Genomic DNA, 21,361 nt, shown 5'->3' on the forward strand with positions numbered 1-21,361 from the left:
TGGCCTTCTCCTGTGCCAAAGTTCCTTGTATGTCATTGTATATTCTTGTGATCTTAATCTCTTCGGCCCACTCTAGCAACATCTGTGTGGCATTAAGTTTATGAATGTTGAAGACGTCAAAGCGCATGTCGTGCAATGGCTGTGCATCCATTCCGATAATTATCCTGCGCTCGCGAAGTGAAGAGTGGGGTTTAGTAATCGGCTCAGTACGTGTGCCGTAAGTGTGCCGTGTCTGCATATGAAAAATTCATTTTCTCGGCAACCGTTGGTCCGATTGACATGAAATTTTACCGAAGGAGCGCCTCTGTGTGTAGATTTTTTTTGCTGATAATTATAACGTCATAGGTCACGTGGTACGGACGCCATCTTGGAAAAATGTTACACCTCTATATCTCCCAAACCGCTTAATGGAAAAAATTGAAACATGGCTCATTGTCAAGTACATCCCATGGGGAATAACATATGTTAATGATGATGTCATAGGTGCCTCCATTATGACGTCATAATTCGACAAGTGCAATGCTTGATCTGATCAGTATGAAAAAAAAAATTCCTCTGTAACTATTAGTCCTATGAACACGAAATTTTCAGAATATGAGCGGCTCCTCCTGTAGAATTGTTCTAATGATTATTATGACGTCATAGGTCACGTGGTACAGGCGCCATCTTGGAAAAAAGTTACACCTCTATATCTCCCAAACCACTCAATGGAAAAAAATGGAAACATGGCTCATCGTCAAGTACTCACCATGGGGAATAAGATATGTTGATGGTGATGTCATCGGTGCCTTAATTATGACGTCATAAGTCGACAAGTACAACGCTTGATCTGATCAGTATAAATAAAACAAAAATTCCTCTGAAACTGTTAATCCAATGGACACGAAATTGTCAGAATATGTGCAGCTCCTCCTGTGGAATATTTTAATGATAATCATGACGTCATATGCCATGTGGTACAGGCGCCATCTTGGACAAACCTAAAAATGTTGCACCTCTATATCTCCAAAACTGCTGCATGGAAAAAATTGGAACATGGCTCATTGTAAAGAACTCCATATGGGGAACAGGTGTTGTTAACGATGACATCATTGGTGCCATAATTATGACGTCATAATTTGACAGGGACAATGCTTAGTCTGATCAGTTTGAAATTTATTGAGCATGATCTATGCAACAATTATATTAGAGAATATAAATTTATGATGTCATCGTTCACGTGGCCTGGCAGCCATATTGAATCAAAGAAAAAAATGTTCAAAAACAGAAGAGTTGGCTCGCAACAAGTTGACTGCGCAGGGTAAGTATTCTATGAATATCATCTGGTTTACTGCAAGTAATCGTTGTAAAAAGCCATGAAGAACGAGACCATGAATTGGGTTATTTAACTTTATTGGTCTGCAACCATCCAAGTCGACCTGTAAGTGAAGACATACCATAAAAATGCTAAAGGCAAATAAACATATAGTATGTACATTACACTCAATAAATAAGTTCGTTTTAAAAAATAGAAATGTATAACTACACATTTGTTAATCTACTATTGAGGTCTTGCAACTTGCAATTTATAGAAAAGTTGTACAAATTAAGTTAATTAAATTAGCTTGATGATTTCACTCGGCTTTGAACACATTTTGTTCCATAAACTGCTGTCCCACTTGAACACGCCTTAATAGTAACAGCAGATTGTTAGCATTTGTCATATTGAATTCCTACAATAAGGCATCTTTCACAGAAAGAATGGACTTCTTTGAAGTTGGTCGAGTGTCTCTTTGAAGTTGGTTGAGCAAGTAATAGGAAGGACCTTTCGGTCTCTTTTTTGCTTTTCTTTCTTTTTTTACATTCTCTTATTCTTCCCACACTTCTTTGCTTATACCGCTGCAAAAAAAATATTTATATTGAAGTAAATTGGAAAATATCGAATTTGTATTTTCCGAGTTCACTGGAGGGTATAAGAGCACTCTCGAGGTTGAGGCAATCATTTCCAATCACCGACTGCTAGAGGAGAAAAGCCAACATGTTTATGAAGCAATTGAATCGGACTCGTCTGAATGCACAAAGTGAGGAGACGCAGTATCCGAGGCCTAATTAATGACCAAACACACACAAAGGCATCATTCAGATCTCCTCTCTGAGTTATAAGGCATCTGTCAGAAGTGATCGATAACCACTCAATAACAATCGTCTCGTTCTGAAATAATAGTAGTTTTTAGGTATCGTCAAACTTGCCTTATTGAAGTAGCAATGGATTATGGCGGTGCAGAGGTCAACGTTTGGGAATAATTACAATCTGGAGTGGAAAGGAGTTCTTTGTTACCGGCAGCACAAGCAATGTAGGCCTTCTTTCTGCCTGAATAAAGAAGTCTGTCCTTTTTCACACTTACCCTTCTTGGTACACTTTTTTTCTTTTTGTCTTCAGATATCGTTTTTTCCTCTCCATATTTCTACTTCAAAATGTTTCTACGTTGTACATTTGGCCAGTCTCACCGGAACAGAAATGTACAGTGAACCCACTGTATTCTTGGGAAACTAAATTTGAACTAATGTAAATCTAGAAGGAAAATCATTATTTGAATGATCGCAGGAAATATTTTGACGAGTTGTATTTATTTTTAATTATTTTTTTGATTTGATTGCTTGTGCTTGTCTGTGGTCCATCCCGTCCCCTCCAGCTGACCAGCGTCCACCAATTCAGATAAGCTGGCATGTACATGGGATAGGATGTAACATATGATTGGTTGTACTCGTTTTTGAGGATGCGATAAGTTTAAAACAAAGAAATATTACAGTTGCATGTTCTTCCGGTCCTCCATCCCCATCTCCCACCCCTTATTCCCACTTTCCCATTCCCCAAATCCTCACTTACCTATCCTCCCACATTGTTCACGAATACAAATCACAGCTTCATTGGCCCAAGTGCATGAAAGGCAATACTCAGTTATCACAAGAAACTCATGTAGAACAGCAAGGAAGAAGCCGAGTAGTCTTAACTCTTTCACGGATCCTTTCAAAATGGACGTCAGATATGCAAATTTATACAAGTTGTTGAATCCTCGTGGGCTATTGCAGAATTGTGGTGGATTGGTGAAAGCTCTGGAGAAAGTTCTATTTGCACGTGTGGACATCATAAACTCGCACGCACTCCTGGCAGCTCACATAGCAGCACCAGTGGAACACACAGTGGCACTTGTCTTTCCGCTTCTCCGTGCGCGTGTTGTGCCCGCGGCCACAACAGAGCAAGTCACAGCCATCGATCCCATGTGATGTGAGGTTACACACACGGTCCTTTGTGCCAAAAGACCCAGTCTCTGAGTTGGGGTCACAGAAATTTGGTGAACGTTCGTAGTAGATCAAATCTCTGTCCGTAGGTGGTTTGAAGAGAGGATACTTAGGCCTCAAAGTCTCGACCCATCCTCGAGCCTCTTTGTGCTTCTCCACGACCATCTCAGATGCACTGTCGTACTTGTCCTTCAGATGGTCTCCAATGGACCTGAAGTCTGGTTGTGCCACCCAGCACGTTTTAACCTCGCAGCTCCCGGACAGCCCGTGGCATTTACACTTGAGGTGTGTACGGTCTTGAATTGACTAAGGATGGGTGGGCGGGTGGGTGGACATCATGGTATTATTAGGAAGCGAAGGGGGTAGTGAGAAGGTGATTGTTGAGTGACATTGCGGACATGGTCTCAAGTTCCAGCCTGTTTTCTCTGCATTCCCATCGACCCCTTATGGTCCCTGAAGCCTGGGGGCAGCAACAGGAGCTGCTATATCGAGCTCAATTTGGTCTAGCAAACCAAGACCCTGCTTTTTAAGACCCTCTTCTCAACAACTCCAAAAACTTGCATTATTGCACAATTTCCAATTTTTATATTTTTCTTTCTAATGGAGCCATCAAAATATTACATATGAAAAATTTGTGGAATTTTGACCCCCTCCACCTTTCCCTTTCCCATACGTTCCAAACATTCCCCTTCTATCCCATCACCTTCCTCCCCACCCTACTTCCTTTCCCTTTTAGCCTCTCCTCCCCAACCTCCCTATACCTTCTCCACATCCCTTATCCGACCAAATTCCCATCTTTTCACAACTTTCTCTTTTACACACCTTACCCCATCTCCCATGTCCCCATTTGAATGTTTAATATCTAGATAGTTCCCAAATATCCTGTAATGATCAGAACGGCTGTTTCTGGTATAAATGTCACTGATCTGAACACTATTCCTTCTCTTGGAAGAAGTATCTGAAATACACATGCAATTGTATAATCAAGTTGATTTTCATTATGAAATGCAACCTGGCACACTCATATTGGTCACAGAAAGTATTTTACTGTTCACTCTACAAGTATATAACCATTCACAATGGCTGAACTACCTGGAACAGTGATATCCTTAAATTAACTGCAGGTATGGTATAAATTACCAGGTAAATGTTGAAAAGTGCAAAAAGGCATATAATGCTACAGGTAATTCATGGCAGGGATAACCCGGTATTTTACCATCAGTGGCTTAAGCAGCGAATATTCCTTGTGGCTTATTTGTCTCAACAATGCCAAGAACAATCTCTTGTGCAGGGGCCATCAACAAATTACATACTCAAAAATGTCTTATGTTTGATCCATCCACCTCCAACACCATGCCCTATCTGTGCCATACATACAATCTCCTCACCTTCTTTCTCACTAATCCTTTTATTTTATGTTTTTTCCTTTTTCTCTCTTCTCTCTGAACTTCCTTACCCCACTTGTTCCTCTTTTTAAACTCAAATTTCCTCCCTCACCCCACCTGCACTCCCACCCACGGCATCGATAGCATGTAGATGTTATACCTTACACAAAATGCTGGTTGTAGTTGGGAAGATCAATATTCAAAAATGAAAGCACCACTGATTAGCATAGCTGCCAATCATGGCAAGGCTCTGCAGGTCCAAGTTTCGACCACCAAGTGGTCTTCATTCGGGAATGTTCAGGAATCGTCCATGCCCGTGTTGAGTACCTTGCTGATCTGCTGCACTCATTGGTGGTACATTCATTTTTCAAGGTGTTCCTTTGTACATATGTGAGGCTAATTAAACCGTATCATGCAGCCACCTTTCTTATATGGCCAACTTCTATCCATCATGGCATCTTTCACTTTATTATCTTTTAGGCCATTTAATAAATGTTATAGCATAAGATTACAATTTAAATCCGCTGATGTTTATACGGTTGTGAAGGACCAGTGTTCGTTTTGAAGATATTTGTGCCTCAGCGACGGCTTGCTCCTCTTTATCAATTTCAATCAAACCCTGAACTATATTTGACATTTTTTACACGACAGGTGAAGAACTCACAATTTATCATTTCCAATCATATCCATTTCTGTTTTGCGCTTTCTGAAGAAAACTTCGTTATTTTGTTTTTGCAAAGTTTTCCTTATTTCACACTCTCATTCGTCAACGTTTGGCACGAAGTATTGAAACTGATTAAAACGAGGTCAAACTATAACGACACTCGGCAGAGAGCTCTGTACCTCTGCCAGGCTGAATAGTTTACCTTTTCTATCCTACTGATAGGCTGGATCTGGATTCAGACCTGAACCAAAATCGAATTGGCTTGTTCTTGTCACTAAACCAACTCATTCACCAAGTTTCGTCCGACAAGTCCACAACTTTGAGATATTATGATGTACTAGCAACGGTACCCGCCCTAAGGGCGAGGCTTCAATTGGGAGGCGGGGCTTCAATTGGGAGGCGGGGCTTCAATTTGGAGGCGGGGCTTCAATTGGGAGGCCCGAATGAAAAGGCAAAATATCAGAAATTGAAGGCTTTTTTTATTTTAAACGATTTATATAAACATCCGTTAAATCATATCACATGCAAATCATCAAAATCTAAACAGTATTTGTAGAATTTCAATACAAGCCGCATCACTGTTCATATCGGTAAATATTATTCCATCGTGTTTGGAAAAACTGGAAAATTGGAAAAATCAATTGTTAAATTGTAAAAACAATACAGCCTATTTTACTCCAGGGGGTCCCAGGAATACCCACCCAAAATTTCGTTGCGATCGGTTCAGCCGTTTTTGCGGTACCTGGGAACGGACGGACGGACAGACATTTGGTGAATTATAGTAAGATATTGTTTGTGGCCCTATCTCTGAATAGTGAAGAATCACTTGAAAATCTAAAAGAATTCTCGTATCCGGATCCGAATCTTCACCAAAATCGAATCACTTCGTCTTTGTCCGACACCTAACCTCTCCACCAAATTTCGGCCGAATCAGTCAAATAGGAGGATATTTCAAAACGTTGTGGATATATTATGACAAAACTTGGTGGATGAGTTGGGTAAGTGACAGGAACAAGCCGATTAGATTTTGGTTGAGGTCCGAATCCAGATCCGGTCTATTGGTGGGATACAAACCGTAAACTGTTCGGCATGTGGAGATAAGTGATCTACCAAGTGTCATTACAATTTCAAAATGAAACTCCCCTTCTTTAGGGCAATTTATATTCTGAAAATGGTTTGCATCGACGTTTCTTTACTACATATAATCTTACATACTGAGTGATAAGACGCCATCTATATATTAGGTTCGAAAACCCAAACACACACACACACACACACACACTCACACACACACACACACACACACACACACACACACACACACACACACACACACTCATACATACTTTCACACTCATACACACACTTGCACACTCATACACACACACACAAACACTCACACACACACACACACACACACATACTCACCCTCACACACACCCATATTCACACCCACACACACTCAGACATACTCACCCTCACACACACCCACATTCACACACACACACATTCACACACACACACACTCAGACATACTCTCTCTCACACACACACACACACACACACACACACACACACACACACACACACACACACACACACACACACACACACACACACACACACACACACTCTCTCTCTCAGACATACTCTCTCTCTCTCTCTCTCTCTCTCTCTCTCACACACACACACACACACACACACACACACACACACACACACACACACACACACACACACACAGTCAGACACACTCTCACTTACACACACACACACATACTCTCACACACACACACACACACACACACACACACACACACACACACTCAGACATACTCTCTCACTCACACACACACACACACACACACACACACACACACACACACACACACACACACACACTCTCTCAGACATACTCTCTCTCTCTCTCTCTCTCTCTCTCACACACACACACACACACACACACACACACACACACACACACACACACACACACACACACACAGTCAGACACACTCTCACTTACACACACACACATACTCTCACTCACACACACACACACACACACACACACACTCAGACATACTCTCACTCACACACACACACACACACACACACACACACACACACACACACACACACAGTCAGACACACTCTCACTTACACACACACACACATACTCTCACTCACACACACACACACACACACACACTCAGACATACTCTCACTCACACACACACACACACACACACACACACACACACACACACACACACACACACACACACACACATACACACACACACACACTTCTCAGGTCACCATGTAAATGTAAGTACCATATCATACACCAGCTCAGCCTCATCCCTCCCATGCATATGTTATAAATAGATACTATCCACATCTCAATACAGGACAATTTAACCCCAACTGCACTGGGTGATTTTGAGCTTTCCCTGAATGAACATTTGCAAACACATAGACCATCACTTAATGAACGTGATGGTAATAAAATTCATAATATATGTAAATTTCTGTAATTATTGCCTAATTAATTATATTGTTCTATAATTATTCAGTACGTCTCAGGCAACATGCTAAAACACTCAGAAGAAATTACAGGCCGAATAATATACACCATCAGTGTCCTAATGCATGTAACCCTTATTCACACGTGTTTGTTGTTCATAATTGTTGTTCATAGTAGTTGTTGTTTGTGGCGCAGAAATTGTAGTTTTTAGGGAACGTTTTTTAGGACTAATTTCCATGTGACACCTGAACGGTAAGTCCGATCCGGACGTATGTGGTATCACAATGTATGCAAGACCCAGAGAAAAAAGTCATGAGAGAAGAATTTGAAATCCCAAACGGTTGCAAAAAAAATTGCAAAAATCGTCGAGCTCGGGGGGGAATCCTATTAGGGGGGGCTCCCTTGTGCAGTTGGGGTTCAAGATTGATCATTCTATAGATTTAAGTTTATTCAATTAAGTATTTCCCTGTCTTTGGAGTTGCTAACTGTCCATTAGCTTCAATTTATCAAGGTGGAATCCCTCTCACCCACCACACAATGTTGTGTCCTCACACCCCATATCCTAATCTCCTGTGCACCCATAATTTATTCTCTCAGATTTGAGAAACTTTCCAAAACGTACTAGTAATACTATGTGTAACAGTGAAAAATAAGGGATAAAAAGGACGGGAGAATATGTCATCGGTAGTATGATGGCCATTTTGTTGAGGTGTTTCTTTAAGGGTTGGCTATGCAGGAGAGCCAAGTTTGTAGGGAGTTTGCAATTTTTGTTGTCTTACTTGGGTTCGATCCCATCTTTATTACTTCCCCATCAAGCTTTACGACTCGTAAACTGTTCTGATGCAATGCCCTGGGAGGAGTGGGGGAGAAGACACCGGCCATGCCAACCTTCGGACTGGGACATGAAGCCAGCTGTCCAATACGCATTTCAGTTTTTCACGTTAAAAATCCCATGGTACCTTTCGAAAAGAGCAGGCCAAACTCCCTGCATAGGAGGTTAAGTTAAGTATAAAAAATGGACATGGGCGTTAGAATTTTACTATAATTCACCAAATGTCCGTCCGTCTGTCCGTCTGTTCCCAGGTACCGCAAAAACGGCTGAACCGATCGCAACGAAATTTTGGGTGGGTAATCCTGGGACCACCTGGAGTAAAATAGGCTACATTGTTTTCCCAATTTTTTCCCCCCAATTTTCCAATTTTTTCAATTTTCCAATTTTCCAGTTTTTCTAAACACGATGGAATAATATTTACCGATATGAACAGTGATGTGGCTTGTATTGAAATTCTACAAATACTGTTTAGATTTTGATGATTTGCGTGTGATATGATTTAACGGATGTTTATATAAATCGTTTAAAATAAAAATAGCCTTCAATTTCTGATATTTTGCCTTTTCATTTGGGCCTCCCAATTGAAGCCCCGCCCCAAATTGAAGCCCCACCCATAGTGCGGGTACCGTCGCTCATCTATCTATAATTCCAGTAATCTCTGTGTGTTTGTTTGTACGTTTGTACGTTTGTACGTTTGTTTGTTTGTCTGTGACCGCTGTTTCTCGACAACCACGGGTCCGATATACTTTAAACTTGCCAGGTATATTGCTGGGGACCCGAGGATGTGCCTTTTCAAGGTTTCATATTAATCGGACAATTACTTACCGAGCTATGTCCAAAAAACGATTCAACCAATCAGAGAGCAGCGAACTATCGCGTGTGCCGAACGTGGCGGACACACTCTGCCTCGGATGGCACATTTGAGAGCGTATTCATTTATTTCACGTTTGCAAACTATGTTGGCGCTATGTTGGCGTTAAACTATGTTTTAAAACTAATAAAAACCATTTCATGTAAATAGAGGGGGGGGGGATTGTCACTGTACTCGCACGAGCAGATGGCGGAAGTGCCTGACCGCCAAGTGAAGTCCGAGCAACTCGCGGTCGAAGGTACTGTAACGGCGTTCGGGCGGGCGAAGCTGCCGGCTAAAGAACGCCAGCGGTTGCCAAGCTCCGTTTTAAAACTAATTAAAACCCCGGGGGGATTGTCACTGTACTCGCAAGCCGTTCGCCGTTCGCTTTGGCGTTGCGAATGGACCAAAACATTTCATGCACCAAACCATTTCATGCAAAGCGTTCGCCGTTCGCTTTGGCGTTGCGAATGGACCAAAACATTTCATGGACCAAACCATTTCATGTAAATAGAGGGGGGGATATAATTTTAGATATAGATATAGTACGGGCATGCCCTAGTACACACAATTAAGTCAATGAGCCAAAATAGTGTTTGCATCTCCATTTCCCGTCTACACGTCCTTGAATCAGCTGCCTATTCAAGACGTCAAGTTGTCACCAATGAAGACTTATCTTGACAGGTAAATGCAGTGATGCATGCGACTGCTCAAATCGAGCGCAACAACTCGCGATTTGCCTCACCATCCGCCCAGCCTCATTGTTGTGGCGGTTCATGGCCGAACGCGCATCAGGCCGATTCTCCCTGGCGTCGGCGAATTCCCGGGACACCATGATCCCGAACTCGTAGTCTTCGCTGCAGCCACCCCACTTCCAGCCATCCCCAGGTGGCCGTCGGCGCTTCGTATCGCAGCCACACACGCTCGACGAGCCGTCTGCGCATGCGCGGGTCACCGCAAACCCCACTCCCGCCGAGGCGATGGCGTGTACGAAGGCAGACTCCCTTGTGGCTGCGAAACAGCACCGCTTGTGAGACAGGTCTTAAACGCTTAGAGGTTCATCTGTGAGCTTCTCTTATGACAGTAATGAGAGGAAGAAAATTTTTCAGGAAAATATTTAACATGAGCGTTCATCTTCCTTAAGAGGAGCATAGATAGGTACAGCTGCGGCAAAGTAAATTGGTCATTTAGGAGGATCCCAACAATTGGACACCAAAATAAGGAAACCGCTAACTATATCCACAAAATGTACTACAAAAAAGGGGATCTATACCTACCTAGATGTGAAGGAGGTAGTGGCCTCATGGAGTTGAATTCTGCGCATCAAACAATAACAGTAGGTTTGGCCATGGATGGAAAAAGGCTAAACATATCATTCAATACAATTCTAACATTGCTATGAGGAAAGCAACCATCAAAAGCTATCCTGCACTCAACGTATCGCATCATCATCAGCATCATGTACCCTATACAGAGCATTGGTGCTGCCGAAGAGGTTACTCGGCTATAATCGTGATCTGGTCGGGTCGCCACTCCACCTCAGGAAGTCAGGGCAGGAATTTGTAATTTGGCGACAGAACACACATTGGGATTGTCATATTGCCTCGCCTTGCCTGTCAGACACCAGGATGACAGTTTATAGCTGGGCAGAGATTTGCACCCAGGCTAGACAGCTTAGAGACGAGTATGCGTACCTCGAGGCCATCCTGCCAGCCAGAAATGTAACACACGAAAGTGAAACAGAAGGTAATACAGCCCCAATAATTGCAAAAATGACGAAGGTGAATTACAAAACAAACAAGAAAGAGCAATCAGAGATTGCAGACCCTCGCCAGGACGGGTTTAGTGTGGTTTATTGACGTAGATTTATGTTCAATCCAATGTGGCTGCCAAACCACGTGACCGATGACATCATCAATTTAATTCTCCCATACAATTTTGGTGTTGATCATGCTCAATAAATTTCATAAACTGATCGGATCAAGCGTTCTACTTGTCTAATTATGACGTCATAATTAAGGCACTGATGACATCATAATGAATATATGTTGTTTCCTGGGGAGTATTTGACAATGAGCCATGTTTCAATTTTTTCCATGGAGCGGTTTTGGAGATGAGGTTCAAAGTTTTTTGTTTTTTTCCACGATGGCACCAGTACCACACGACATGTGACGTCATAATTATCATTAAAAATCATACAGGAGGAGGCGCCCCTATGTTGAACAATTATTGGCCATTGGACTGACGGTTGGAGTGAAAAGCATACTCACATTCTGTGCGGACAAACAGACAGAGACAAACAAACAAATGAAAAATCACTCATAGAGCGACACTTCAAAAATGAGAACAAAGTAGAATGGCACTCAGAAGAGCATCCTTTTGACCTCAAAAAGAAAAAAAGGTTGAATTCAGTGTCCTGATGTGAAAACCCTATTCAAAGTTCAAGCAAATCAGATGAAAATTGAAATTAGAAAAGGTTGTTGACCTTTGGCATATGTTGACCTTTTGGCCTATGTTAATCTCAAAAATAGTTGGTGGTTGAATTCAGTTCACTGATATGAAAATAGTATTCAAATTTCAAGCAAATCGGATGAAAATTGAGGATTTTAGAAATTTGAAATTGTTGTTGACCTTTGCCCTATGTTGCTCTTTTGGCCTATGGTGATCTCAAAAATAGTTGGTGGATAGTTTTAATAAGCTGATATGCAAGTCATATTCAGATTTCAAGTCAATCGGATGAAAATTGAGGATTTTAGAAATTTGAAAAGGTTGTTGACCTCTGGACTATGTTGACCTTGTGACCTATGTTGATCTCAAAAATAGTTGGTTGAATTCAGTTCACGGATGTGAAAATCCTATTCAAATTTCAAGTCAATCGGATGGAAATTGAGGATTTTAGAAATGTGAATAAAGTGGTTGACCTTTGGCCTATGTTGACCTTTTGACCTCAAATATAAATAGGAATCTGTCAGACCACCAACTCTACGATTTGGTGAAGTTTCGTGAAGAACAGTTTAAAATTGTGACCTGTAGGCAAGTATAAGTGAGTGTACAGACACACACACACACACACACACACACACACACACACACACACACACACACACACACACACACACACCGGAGTGATGAACATACTTGTCCAAAAAATTTTTTTTGCCAAGTAGTTAACAAACGGACTCAAATGCAATACCTTCTCCTCTGGCAAGGGTAACTCGAACGAGCAATCAAAGTTTGCATTACATCAGAATAACACTCAATAAACTCCACTTTATTCAGCTGTTAGGGTTAGGGCTGTTCAAGTTGTCATCAATGAAGAGTTATTTAATGGACAAACTACAACGAGCAATCAAAGATTGCATACCTTCACCTGGACATGTTTTGGGTGGTTTAATAGTACGTATTTTATAGACATACACACATTCTAATTGTACATACTTTATAGAGGTACTCGCATTGTAATAGTACATACTTTATAGACGGACTCACATTCTAATTGTACATACTTTATTGAGGTACTCGCATTGTTCTAGTACATATTTTATAGACGTACTCACAATCTAATTGTACATACTTTATCGAGGTACTCGCATTGTAATAGTACATATTTTATAGATGTACTCACATTCTAATTGTACATACTTTATTGAGGTACTCGCATTGTTATAGTACATATTTTATAGACGTACTCACATTCTAATTGTACATACTTTATAGACGTACTCACATTCTAATTGTACATACTTTATTGAGGTACTCGCATTGTTCCAGTACATATTTTATAGACGTACTCACAATCTAATTGTACATACTTTATCGAGGTACTCGCATTGTAATAGTACATATTTTATAGACGTACTCACATTCTAATTGTACATACTTTGTTGAGGTACTCGCATTGTTATAGTACATATTTTATAGACGTACTCACATTCTAATTGTACATACTTTATAGACGTACTCACATTCTAATTGTACATATTTTATTGAGGTACTCGCATTGTTCTAGTACATATTTTATAGACGTACTCAATCTAATTGTACATACTTTATAGAGGTACTCGCATTGTAATAGTACATATTTTATAGACGTACTCACATTCTAATTGTACATACTTTATTGAGGTACTCGCATTGTAATAGTTCATATTTTATAGACATACTCACATTCTAATTGTACATACTTCATAGAGGTACTCGCATTGTAATAGTACATATTTTATAGACGTACTCACATTCTAATTGTACATACTTTATAGAGGTACTCGCATTGTAATAGTACATACTTTATAGACGGACTCGCATTGTAATAGTTCATATTTTATAGACATACTCACATTCTAATTGTACATACTTTATAGAGCTACTCGCATTGTAATAGTACATACTTTATAGACGTACTCGCATTGTAATAGTTCATATTTTATAGACATACTCACATTCTAATTGTACATACTTTATAGAGGTACTCGCATTGTAATAGTACATATTTTATAGACGTACTCACAATCTAATTGTACATACTTTATAGAGGTACTCGCATTGTAATAGTACATACTTTATAGACGTACTCACAATCTAATTGTACATACTTTATTGAGGTACTCGCATTGTAATAGTACATAATTTATAGACGTACTCACATTCTAATTGTACATACTTTATGGAGGTACTCGGTTGAAAAAGATAACTTGTAAAAATTGTAGTATGCGTTGGCAAATGATGGGCGGACAAACAGACAGACAAGCAGAGAAACAAACGGGAAAACAATCCGACAAACGGACCCAAATGCAATACCCTCTCCTTTGGTGAGGGTCAATATCAATAAAGATGTTTAAAATTGAGAGAATGGCGGAAGAGCAGGAAAATTCTTAAAATTGCAAGACAGAGCTGACATGGACGAGAGAGACTCATTGGAGCAGGTAATTAGAAGTGGGGAGCTGAATTGGAATGAAGAACCGCTTGGTCAAGGGAAACTAACGTACACAAGCGGTTTGAAGAAAATGGCAGTTCTGAGCCAAATGGACAACAAGTACGAGCTCCATAGAAAGTAGAAACAGAGGGAATACCAGAACACCACAACCTTTTTTCGGGGATGCAAAACAATGACGTCAGAACAATGTACACACAAAGGAATCACAGCATGTGCAGAGTAATCCATTGGCATATCCACTAAACATCAATATTTCAGTCCCTGAAAACTCCTGGAAGCACACCCGACAAAGAAGGAACGATAATGAAGATGTAATACCTGCCCATTCTATATTGTGTGAGCATTGCAAAGGCAGTGTGACCAAATATAGTACTCAGATGTAAGTAAATAAATAAAAACACGACAATGCCAATTCATGTATTGCCATGATCTTTCCTGGGAAAACCACATTTCAAATCTGGCCTCCAAAGCCAGTCGCCGACTGGGCATCCTCCGTCGTGCAAAGTCCTTCCTTGGCACACCTGAGCGCCTCACCACATACAAGGCTTTCATCCGCAGCTCAATGGAATACTGCTCTCCCCTCTGGGCCTGTGCTCCTGCCTCACACCTAGCTCGTCTTCACGCTGTTGAAACCAAAGCGTTCAGAATTATTGGAATCTCCCGCGATGAAGCTAACTCCGAGGGCCTCTCACTCACTCACCGCAGGCAGGTTGGTGGTCTTTCTGTCTTCTACCGACTCCTCTCTGGCCTTGCTCCCCCAGCTCTGTCTGTGATCTATCCTCCAAATATTCCTACAGGACACACAAGATCTGCCAGCAACCCTCTTCTGGTGAAATTGCCAAAATCAAGACTTTCTGCTCACCTTCACTCCTTCATTCCTCTTTTCTCCCGCCTCTGGAACAAACTCCCACACTCCCTTCAATCCCACTCCTCCCTCCAGGTCTTTAAAACAGCTGTTCGCCACCATCTCTTATCTTCCCCCATCCAAAACCTTGATCTTTTCTACCACCATTAATCCAACCCAAAATCTATTTTCAAATTTCGTTTTCTTTCCTGAGAATACTTGCAGTGTTCATCTTGTTTATCCCGTGCACCACTCCCCAACCTTCTCCCTTCCACAGATCTCCCAATGTCGCTGTTCTCCACTGTTGCTGTGCTTCCCTCTCTCTCCCCCTATTGTCTCCCGCTCCCTTTATTATGGTTCATGTGTGTTTCTATTTATGTTTATGTTTTTGTGTTTTATGTATTAGCTCTTACACGAGCCTCGACTTTGTATACAAAATAAATGCTACCAAATTACTTTGGTCTAAGTGTGTCATAAAGAGCAAAAGTAGTAGAGTAGAAAGACCTCAAATACAACAGCCAGCAAAGTTGGAAACTAAAGAAAATTCACCTTAAACCATTAAGGAGTCAGAGTGACTGCAGTGATGAAAACAACAATTGATGAAGTGTTTAAAATCTAGCAGAAAATATCATAATAAATGAGCCACAACTACAAGCCCAATTGATAGCAAAGATGCTGCATGACATGGAACACCGAGAAATGGTTGTGATTAAGCTTCAAAATATCACAACTTCATGCTCAACCCCACTTCCCGCCAAAACATTAATATGGGGATCCTCGGTCCCTGACCCTGGGGGATCCTCGGTCCACCTTCTGACATCCACCAAAGATATAAGTACAAGCAACTCAGGAATCCATGAACTTAAATATTTATTTCTGTGATTGAGTGAATACTGTATGGGACATGATTATTCAATATCACCCACTCTCCTCATTTCCCTCCCAACCTCTTCCATCTTTAAATGGATGTTCGGTGACCAGTCATGAGATAAAAAGAAGCCACTTTCAACGTTGCAAGGCTGCATGTGCCATCAATGAGTGTTGGAAGCAATACATTGCTCGTTTGTAAAAAATGGATTCTAACAGCATGCAGCCAATGTGACAACAATGCTACTACTACTACTACAACTACTACCACTACAACTACTACTACTATTACTACTACTACCACTACTATTACTACCACTACAACTACTACTACTATTACTACTACTATTACTACCACTACAACTACTACTACTACTACTACTACTAACCCTAACCCTAACCCTAACCCTAACCCTAACCCTAACCCTAACCACTCGGTCCGAATATATATATATATACCACTACTACTACTACTACTACTATTACTACTACTACCACTACTATTACTACCACTACAACTACTATTACTATTACTACTACTACCACTACAACTACTACTACTATTACTACTACTACCACTACTATTACTACAACTACTACTACTACTACTATTACTACTACTACCACTACAACTACTACTACTACTACTACTATTACTACCACTACAACTACTACTACTACTATTACTACTACTACCACTACTATTACTACCACTACAACTACTACTACTACTACTATTACTACCACTACAACTACTACTACTATTACTACTACTACCACTACTATTACTACCACTACAACTACTACTACTACTACTACTTTTGGTGTTCTTTGGCGTTCTTTTTTTGGTGTTCTTTGGTGTTCTTTTACCTTCTCCTTATCTGTCTTGGTAGTGCTTTCTCTTCAAAATGCTCTACCTTGTCTACTGTAGTTCAAACCATGGACTTGCAGAGATGAGGAATTGAGCGACATTAAACTGGGAACATATGTTTGCCTGAGCTTGTATGAGCTCTGAACGCAAATCTCTGTAACCTTTCCAACAAAAGCACTACTACTACTACTACTACTACTACTACTACTACTACTACTACTACTACTACTACTACCACTCGCACTACTACAAATACTACGAGTACAAGGTTTCAAACATTCCCACAATTTTGTGGGGTCAGCTGTGAAACATTTTTGTCGCAAGAACCAGCTGGTCAGGCTTGATGTTCGACTCAGGCTTATGTGGGCAGGAAGTTTTACTTTATTCAGGGTGTCGGCGATAATTCGCCTCCTATTTAAGAAAGACACTGCGGGATCTTTTTCTTTATCATCCACCATCAACTAATTCTGGCAGACAGGCCCTACGGCTTAACGTCCATCCGAGGATTTCCTGACTCTGCCTGTGAAACACCAGGATGACAGTTTGCAGTTGGGCCAAGATCCGAACCCAGGACTCTGAGCTTAGTGAGCGAACCTCTAGGCTATCCTACCAGCCTTCTTATAGTGACAAGGAGACAGAGAGTGAAACAAACCCGAGTGCAGGTGTTTACCGATTCCCTCTGTGATGGGATAAATTCATTTATCAAGGGAGGCGCAAAGCGCCCTCCCTTAATATGGGATCGTTTCTCTGCATGCAGCTTTAATATGGGGACTGAAAATTCGTTTCTCGGCTTCCACTGGACAAAATTGGCTGCACATTTCAGAAGTAAATTCTTTGTACGTTGAGGTAATATGTTCCAAATTTCAGCAACGTCTGTTTCCGCATTCTTTAATTTTATTTAGAAAACCCTTAAATTCATGTTGGTGTCTGTCAGTCTGTCCGACTGTCCGCTCAAAATGTGTTGGCACTCATATCTCAAGGGCTATGCCTCGAAACTAGCTGAAACTTGGAATATACATCGGCCCATAGGTCTAGTTAATGGCTTTCAAAACAAATTCCACTTAAGTGCCATAGTTTTTGCTTTAACATTATATATATATATATATATATATATATATATATATATATATATATATATATATATATATGTATATATATATATATATATATATATATATATATATATATATATATATATAAATATATATATATATATATATATAATAATAATAATTCATTTATTTTGTATAGCGCTTTTCATGAAGCCCAAAGGCGCTTTGACAGAGTGCAAAACATAATGCATAACAAAACATGAAAACAACAATTGCAAAAAGACAAGAATCAATAGGGAAATATTTAAAGCAAAAGGAGGGAGAAGGAGAAGTGATAGTCAGGGGTTACATATATATACATACATATATATATATACATACATATATATATACATATATATATATACATATATATACATATATATATATATATATATATACATATCGGCGGTCTGTATCGGCGGTCTGTATATATATATATATATACATATATGTATATATATATATATATATATATATATATATATATATATATATATATATATATATATATATATACACGTATATATATATACAGACTTTTGTATATATATATATTATACAGGTGAAAATATACCTTATACAGGTGAAAATATATACATATATATATATATATACGTATATATATTTATATATAAATAAATATATACGTATATATATATATATATATATATATATCTATATATATATATATATATATATATATATATATATATATATATATATATATATATATATATATATACATACAGTCAACCATACAAACAAAGTAGTCCGTTAATCCGGACTACCTTGTTCCCAGCACCCAATGTCGGATTAGACAGATTGTTGGATTAACAATTTTGCGGATTAGAGGGATAAAATGAATGGCTGAAATCTGTTCCTGGATGTTTTGGTCGGAGAGCCAGATTTCTGGATTAAACGGGGTCGGATTAACGAGAGTTGACTGTATATGCACTTTATACCTCTTATTACAAAACATCTAATGTGCTGACCCAATGGCCTAATGGATAAAGCACCAGACTCTGGATCTGGTGATTGTGGGTTAAATTCACATCTGGGTTGAATAAAAAAAAATTCCCTTACTTTTTCAAGTCATTTATATCGTCTTCAATAAAGTCTTGTACGATGAACAAATGCATTTTTTTCGTATATAAAATGTATCCTGGGAAAAATGCCAGGGGCATAGAAAAGGCCCCTTTATATAAGAGTATGTGCCATTTGGCAAACTATAGAAAAAAATGTAAATTCAATAGCTTGTAGAAAATGCCAAACAATATGAAATAAGGGACATTCAAAAAAATATCGTGTGCATGTGTTCTTCGGAGGAATCAAGTAATGCTCTTCAAAATTTCATATAATGGGGCGCCCTGCACATATGAGTTAAAATAAATTGACTTCTTCATGCAGGTGCATGAATCAAATTGGCGCCCTTTATATGAACTTTTTGAGAGCATTACTTTGTTCCTCCTCAGAACACAAGGGTAGTCCAGCATGCACACGATATTTTTTTGAATGTCCCTTATTTTGTATTGTTTGGCATTTTCTACAAGCTATGGAATGCTCCTTCTTTTCTATACTTTGCCACATGGCACATACCCTTATATAAAGGGGCCTTTTCTATGCCCCTGGCATTTTCCCAAGATATTTATATATACAACAATATTAATAAAAGGACATTTGTTGGACGATTGTAAGAATGTCGTTCAGAAAACTTTTTGTACGGCCTCATAGCAGATAGTTTAGAAACCATTCACAGTTTGTGTTTAAAAAGGTGAAAATTATTTAGTTTTGTTTTGTTGAATGTGCCGAATCAATAATTATATAAGGCAGAACTTTATCTGTTTAGGATGAGTAATATGTCCAGAAATGACCAAGTCTGTAATTACAGCGAGCTCATGTTAAAATTTCAATATGAATGGATAAAAAGGCGTCATCGCGCTTGACGATTAATATTATTATTAATATTATTATTATTATTATTATTATTATTATTATTATTATTATTATTATAAGCAGCGATTATTATTACGTCATTACTGGTGACACTGTGTATCACCAGTAATGACGTAATAATAACGCTTTGCGGCTAACAATTAGAACCAGCATTAACGTGCTAATAATAACGCTTTACGACTGACGAAATCACCGTGTAATGACGTAATAACAATGCTTACAATTTACCAAGAACCAATAATGACGTAATAATAACGCTTTACAACGAAATAACTCACTAGCAATGACGTCATTTATTGCGTTGAACGCACAGCTGAGTTCAATCCAACACAAACGATTTAGTGAAAGGTTTTACTTGCATTTGGCAATAAAAGCACCAACACTGTACAGCAGTCCCATTATTGTTATTGATGAGAATTGGTCGATCCTCTGGCTCTCATTAAACAAATTTTAATGCGTGACGTAATTACTAAACGTAGCCTATTATATTTATAATTTTTATATTTAAAGTATTTATTTTTAACAGCTGAATAAGTATTTAATAACATTTTAAAAGGTTCACTGAATAATCCCTCGTATTTACTTGTTTTAGTTCCATTGTGACGTCACAGACAGTTGATTGTGGGATGATGCTGAATTACTATGCTGAATGATGATGATGGTGACACTGATGGTGATGGTGATGGTGATGATGATGATGATGGTGATGATGATGAAATGCTGAATTACTACGCGAGGCCAAACATAATTTGTGACGTTGAATAATTTTGCTATTAATTATATAAAATGTTGCAGCAGATCGAATTAATTAATTGAAGATCGTGAAAATAGTGATGATCAGTAAATGTGTAGCCTGGCAAAGTGGGCGGGGTTGTTAAATGATGATGGTTGTGTTAAAGCGTTAACATTATTGTAAAATAGCGTCGATAAAAATTGAATATAAATTCCACTCCAAATAACGGACGCAAGATATCTCAAAATCTGGATAACGGACGCACGAACTCTCGTCCAATTGATCTTCACGTCTGGTCACGAATTTACTGATCGCTCATCGGACTTTGGCAAAACTGCTTGATTTTCAATGGACGACACAGTTTGATGAAATTGATGCGGGGTGGGTGGAGGTGAATCGCTTACCAATTGTGAAACCTTCCGAGATGATGGAAGGAGTAAAAATGAAACTGAGGGGCAAAGGGGACGTGTAGGGGGGGGGGGGGGGGGGGGCACCAAAATGAAAGCACAGCCCAGAGGGCAGAGGG

The 21,361-nt window shown here is 39.5% G+C and overlaps 1 protein-coding gene across 2 annotated transcripts in view; it reads right to left on the reverse strand.

Moving 5' to 3' along the window:
* Nucleotides 1-1,381: 1,381 nt before the first annotated feature.
* Nucleotides 1,382-21,361, reverse strand: part of LOC137414494 (protein Wnt-3a-like) — a 22,644-nt gene continuing 2,664 nt past the window's right edge. Inside the window, exons 3-5 of one of the 2 annotated variants that reach the window (XM_068100019.2) lie at nt 10,818-10,856; nt 10,286-10,551; nt 1,382-3,585 (exon numbers count right to left, since the gene is read on the reverse strand). In XM_068100019.2, the coding sequence (XP_067956120.1) occupies nt 3,106-3,585; nt 10,286-10,551; nt 10,818-10,856 (785 nt within the window). In that variant the 3' untranslated portion in view covers nt 1,382-3,105. The remainder of the gene's footprint in view (nt 3,586-10,285; nt 10,552-10,817; nt 10,857-21,361) is intronic. The other variant, XM_068100020.2, reaches the window with a different exon arrangement.

The sequence above is a fragment of the Myxine glutinosa genome, chromosome 1 (assembly GCF_964187855.1).
Source record: "Myxine glutinosa chromosome 1, kmMyxGlut1.1, whole genome shotgun sequence".
Classification (NCBI taxonomy): Eukaryota; Metazoa; Chordata; class Myxini; order Myxiniformes; family Myxinidae; genus Myxine; species Myxine glutinosa.